The sequence below is a fragment of the Solanum pennellii genome, chromosome 1, assembly GCF_001406875.1.
Source record: "Solanum pennellii chromosome 1, SPENNV200".
NCBI classification, from domain to species: Eukaryota; Viridiplantae; Streptophyta; class Magnoliopsida; order Solanales; family Solanaceae; genus Solanum; species Solanum pennellii.
Window position 1 is genome coordinate 92878779 of NC_028637.1, and position 6685 is coordinate 92885463.

Genomic DNA, 6685 nt, shown 5'->3' on the forward strand with positions numbered 1-6685 from the left:
TTGACCAAAATCACGTGCATAATTAACCTCCTTAATTCCTTATTATTATTAACTAAAATTGGAATTAAATTTTGTTCCTTAAACATTTTTCCTTTTATTCATACATTACTGATTACTATAAGTAGTAAGTCCAAATTCACAAGTTTTATACATTATATTACATCAAATTTTATTGTTTTAGAGTATCATGTTTTCGGAAAAGATTATTTTTTTCTCTAACTTTTTGGATGAGAAATGTAATGATTTGACAATAAAAATTGGAATCTAGTATGGTCTCATACAATGATGATTTTTACTAATTAATTATTTTATATTTTTTACTTGACACATTTTGTTAACTAGATTACGAGTCGACATAGCTTAACTTTCTTTGTCTGAGTATTCAATCTTGAATTGTTACATGTTCAACTCTTGTTGTAGTTGTTATTTTATCGACTCACTGAGTCAATAAAGTTTTTTTAATAGTGTGTGTCTAAGAGACTCTTATACTTTTGAATTCGGTTCATAATTTTCATTTACATAGAATATAATAATATACTTATGCACTTATTTCATATGTTAGGCATAAATAGTGTATTTGATGGCCTTCTATTCAGTTTTACGTATGGTTTCTCATTTAACTTTTAGTATTGATTCATAAGGAAATTACAGAAAATGAATTGACTAATGAAGATTATGTATATATATTCGATCAAAAAAACTTATGATATTATTGCCAGTCACAAATTCTTTTGATTTATCGAGCTTTTAATATGTTAATCAATAAAAACTTTTGATCTTTCAAAAGGCTTGACTTGTATAGTTTCTCATTTAGCTTCTAGTACTGATTCATAAGGAAATTACAGAAAATGAATCGACTAATGAAGATTATGTATATACATTCAATCAAAAAAAATTATGATATTATTTTCAGTCATAAACTCTTTTGATTTATCAAGCTTTCAATATGTTAATTAATAAAAACTTTCGATCTTTCAAAAAGGCTTGACTTTGCAATATGTATCTTGTGTGCAGCTAGCGTTAGGTGTCTCTACACTATAACTTTGATTTTAAATGGTTAATTAGAGTTGATAGTTAAGGCCGTATAAACTATTTTGGATTGATATCATTGATTTTTTTTATATTTTATCTGATTTATTGTGGCTAAAATAAATTGCCTTTTTCCTCTGACATTATTGCTTTCACTTTCTTAAGCAATCTAAAGTCCAAAAAATTAGAAAAAAAAATGTGGAAATTTCTTCTCATCCCTCTACTTTCCTTAGTTCACACTTTTCCTTCCATTTTCATATTTGAAGTTAGGGAAAATATACAAGTACATCCTTAATCTATGTCCAAAATTTCAGAGATATGCTTATACTATATCAAGATTTTATTATTTCTTTGAATTTATTTTATAAGTAATTTTCTACTCCTTTTCGACCTACCTGACACTAGTTTAAAAAAAAAGTCAATAAGCGTTAGATCCACAAGATAGTGTCACGTAGGCCGAAAAAAGATAAAAAATTATTAATAAAATAAATTCAGGGGTACTAGAATCTAAGTATAGTATAAGTCTGAGATTTCGGGCATAGGTTGAGAGGATACTTATGCATTATCCCAAATTATAAAAAGCTTAGTTTTCTTTCACAATTGAGTGACTTTTAACCCCCTAGACTTTTGTTCTAATATTATTCTTTCACAATTTAGGAAAAATTTTTACTTTTACCTTTGATTCTAAACAAAATTAACTTCAATCCAAGCGTAATTTTAAATCGTAATAAATAATTGAAGGATAAACTGAGACTTTTATTTCTCTCAAGAAAAAAGTTAAATACATAAATTGAAGTATGAGATAATTTACTAGTCAGTGACAAAGATACGAATAGATCAAAAGTTATGAGCAATTTCAAGTTGTTCATAGGTAAATTTAGACATTATTATTTTATTGTATATTAATATAAAATGAAATCATCATTAAATTTACCACACTTAAATAATAAATAGCTTGTTTGATTAAATGTTTGGGAAGTATAGAAAAATATGAATGTTCTACTTTTTGTACGTTTTCCACGCAGTATTTTTTACTTCATGGCAATAGTTGTTAATTAACGTCTAGTATAGATTATGATTATTGTTAATAGATGAATTTTGACGTATCAATTTTAATAGAACAAGATGATAAAAGAACACTAATATATAAGAAAAATAGTGTGTAAGCATAGAAAATTTGTACTCTAAGCTTAACATTAAAAATAGTAATAAAAACAAGTCAAAAAATACGATATGATAATAGACTAACCTAATAAAGAGCAAAGTTTGAATTGCATAAAAATCTATTGTTTCGAATTTTAGCCTAAATGTAGAAATTCGATCCAAATAAAATATGAAAATTCAAATTAATTTTAGTTCAAACTTCATTTTACCCTATTTGTTTGAGCCAAAATAAATACTATAAGATGGTGCAATTCAGTGGACATTGGGCAACCCATTTTCACCATTATAATCGCAAAACCTCTCTCTTCTTCATCACCAATCTGCAATACCCAGAAACCAAAAAGCTAAAAGAACTATCTTTTTTGTTCTTGATTTGCCAGTATTTATATGTGAAAACACACATAAAGCTTGCGAGTGTACAGAAAAGAGAAAAAAAAAATCGAAACTTTATGGGTTATCTATCATGTAAAGCTGAATCTTCTATATCAATTTCCAATTCTCAGAGTTGTACGGCCACTCCGAAGAAAACCCATAATCAAGAAAAGGAGAAACCCATCAAAATCCAGGAGTTTAACTACAGAGATCTTGAAGCAGCCACTAATGGTTTCTCTGACCAAAAGCTTCTTGGTAGGGGTAGCCATGGACTTGTATATAAAGGGATGCTTCGTAATGGGCGTCTTGTAGCTGTCAAGAGGTCTTCAAGAATTGCCCCAAGAATTAGAAACACCTCGACATCTGGGCAGGAGAATTGTAATGAGGTAGAGAATGAAATTGATATTCTTTCGAAATTGCAGAGCCCAAGGTTGGTTAATCTTGTTGGTTTTTCTATTGATTCTCATGACACCCTTTTGGTTGTTGAGTTTATGTCTAATGGTACCCTTTATGATGTACTGCATTCCAATTCTCGTCCACTAAGTTGGGGGAGAAGGATGAAATTGGCTTTACAAACTGCTAAGGCTGTTGATATTCTCCATTCTTTGAGTCCTCCTGTAATTCATCGTGATATTAAGTCTGCTAATGTGTTGATAGACAGGAATTTTAATGCCCGTTTGGGTGATTTTGGTTTAGCATTAAGGTGTCATCTTGATGATTTTAGGTTGAGGTCTACTCCTCCTGCTGGTACAATGGGTTATCTTGATCCATGTTATGTGACCCCTGATAATTTGAGCACCAAGACTGATGTCTTTAGTTTTGGGATTTTGTTGTTGGAGATTATTAGTGGGAGGAAAGCTATCGATGTGGCGTATTCGCCCCCCTCTATTGTGGATTGGGCTATTCCATTGATAAAGAGAGGGAAGCTCTTGGCTGTATACGATCCAAGGATTCCACCTCCCAAGGATCCTAGTTTAAGAAAGCAATTGGCAGTTGTGGCTGCAAAATGTGTGAGGCCGTGTAGGGAGAGGAGGCCAACAATGAAGGAGGTGGCTGAATGTTTGAGTGGGTTGAGTAAGTTGGTACCTCTAAATTCTTGGAATGGTTTTACCAATCCTTGTTTGATGGTTGAGACCGTGGGCCGACCTGTGGAGTCGAGAACCAGCCAGTTGAACTTGAGGGGAAAAGGTAGTAAACAAAGAGATTGGGATGGTGGAGATGCTAGACTTGCAACGCCACTAAGGAATTCGCCGAGAGTTTACTCTGACTTGGGGTTGCGCAGCAATTTGATGGATTTAATGGCTGGAAATGAGGGGCAGTCTGAATTTTGTGGAGAGGGTGATGGGGTTGAAACTAAGTCAAAATCTATCAGTAGAGCTTTGAGCTGCAGATATGTAAGCGGATCAGTTGTTGGTAGAAGAAACAATGAATCTTTAGTTCACAGCAATGGTAGAGGAGGTACATCCCGTTTTAGAAGAAACAATTCAGTTGGTGAGCATTCAGATAGGGATTGAAGAGCTGATAGAATTGTTAATTCAATCGCTCCAACTCTGGTGCCAATCTTTGTAGAGCATTGTAATTTTTGGAAAGTCATTTGGAAATGTCTTTCGGATTTGATGAGCAAGAAAAAGCTTATTCTTGCTTTCAGATCATATGGAATTAAGGTATTGTAGGGGTGTTGAATTCTTTAGGCTCTTATGTAGAGCATTAGTAAATTCGATCGATTGGTCATATTTGTTGCTCAAAAGCACACCTGTTGTACTTTTCATGGATTCTTCTGTATTTGATCAATTGTTGATATATATGAATAGTGACAAATGATTAACTTTCACTTATGCCAAAATTCATTGATGGCAATGCTTATATTTACTTGTCTGCATAAAAAGGATATGGATCACAAATCCTCATTGGAACTTCATGAGAAGGAAGATAAACCTATAATGCTGTTTCATAACACATTTATTTTCTTAACTGCAAGCCGAATGAACCAGCATCCTGGAAGAGGTAACTGGCCCTCACAAGGTACATAAGATTTTCATTTGTTCATCAGACGTGCAATTTGATTTGTCATCTTTCTTCTGTAATTGTGTTACTCTATTAATATTCTCTCGTGTTTAGATTTTTCAGTGTAAAGTGGTTCAAAATATTCTTTATCTGAGCACCTTATTGCAGATATATATGTGGTCCTGGAAACATAAATATTCCTTATTGTTGATGCAAGTATCAATATGCCCAAATCACTAGGACAAAGTTGCAGTATAAAATATGTTAAGCATGGTACTATCCGCCTTTTCCTTGTTGGCATCTGTTTAAATATAATTTGAATCAAACTAATTTACATACTATCATTTGGAATGCTCAGTACTTTCCATCCTCGAAATTGTGATGTAATCTTATTTATTATCTAAATGAATACCATGATCATTCTACAACAAATTGAAAATTTTGTGGAGAATTTGGTCCTCTCGAGTATATCTATATCTTGTACAATTGCAAACTCAAAGTAGTTGGAAAGTTAGCTAAGATCTTGCAATGTCTAAACAAGTGAAAGCTTGTTGTATTTGTAGTTGCTGGAATTCATTCTGATAACAATCAACCAGTGTTACTCTTCTGCTTTTGTTATTGGGGAATTGATCAAGTATTACTTAACGTTCTCTTAGTTCAAGATATTACTTAGCAATTGTTGGATTCTGTTTTCTTATCCTATTGAGATTGAGAAGTCAAGGCAATAGAGAGAGTGACTTTCGGAGTGACTCTAGGGTCTTGCAGGATGTTAGACATATCCATCTTCTGATTTTGAATGTAGTTGTACTTACTCGGGTCTGTCTTATTTCCCATATCGAACATTATAAACTCATTTTTTTTTTTGAAAAGCCATTTCCCAGTGTACATGCTACATATCTTGCAATATATATTTACATGTTGTAGAAAAGTAGCTGAACTAGATCTTGTATTATGATGTTTGTCAAGAGAAAATATGAGATCTACAAAATGCAGAAAGTAGCTGAACAGATCTTGTATTCTAATGCTGATAAGAGAAATATGCTTATTTTAATGTGAAAAACTTAGGTATATCTTAGTAACATGTTGTTCTTCTGAAGTGGATTTTGTCATTTTTATGTTATCTCTGTTCAGGTAAATATCCTAATTTTCAAAGTCATAAGTTTTTAATTTAGATTTGGCCATTATTTGAGCTTAACATGCCTAGTTGTTAACAACAGAAGTTTGATAGGTACAATTCACATAATTAACGCCCGTTGGCCATGTCTCGATCATGTCTTTGAAAATTACTCACATTTTTAGTGTCTCAAATTCTACAGGTAAAACTTCACGACGATTTTTATATTAAATTCCATGACAATAGCTATTTTTCATGTTTGGGAATGGCATGTTCTGGTCTCAATTAATGATATGCATTCTCACCAAACATCAAAATTAAATTGTAGTATGATATATAGTAGATGTGCATTTATCATAACCAGTATTACTTGTCATACTCATTTTCCATGGACTTCCCATATATAGCTGTGATAACTATTGTCTTTAATAAACGTCTTATTCAACTCAGACACTGCATTTATTAATTTATTTATACATGTCCTTGCTAGCTCATTTTAGGAGATTTTTTACCCTCTTTTTCCAGTGGATGCATGCAAATGACTAGCAAGGCTACTTATTACAGCCAACCTTAAACTGCACATTAAAAGCAATTATCTTGACTTGTATAACTAAATATGAGATGGATTTTAAGAGCTTCTCGAAATTCACCTAGTAGCAATAAAATTACTTTTGACTTTTCCAAAATCACTCGACTAAATTTATCAAATGACTCACCCCCAATTTAAATACTCGATTCCCTTAGAAAATTACTTGTTTAACTCATGTTGTGTATGGGCGTTTGGTAAAATGTATAAGAATAATGTTGCAAAGAACATATTAGTAATATTATTATTTGTTGTGCTAGCATTATTTCTTATACAGTATGTAATTTGATTTATTAGAAATAACATGCATTGCATAATTTCGAGAAGAAAAAAATATAAAAAGATACCTTCCACAAATATAACGAAAGAAAGATGGAATAATTGTGTCTTTAACTATATTAATGCAAGCATTAAAA

At 31.8% G+C, this 6685-nt stretch overlaps 1 protein-coding gene across 1 annotated transcript; it reads left to right on the top strand.

Moving 5' to 3' along the window:
• The first annotated feature begins 2322 nt into the window (after positions 1-2322).
• LOC107008245 (serine/threonine-protein kinase-like protein At3g51990) lies at positions 2323-4400 on the top strand. The gene has a single exon (XM_015207193.2). The coding sequence runs from the start codon at positions 2436-2438 to the stop codon at positions 4077-4079; it is 1644 nt and encodes a 547-aa protein (XP_015062679.1). The 5' UTR covers positions 2323-2435; the 3' UTR covers positions 4080-4400.
• The last annotated feature ends 2285 nt before the right edge of the window (positions 4401-6685 follow it).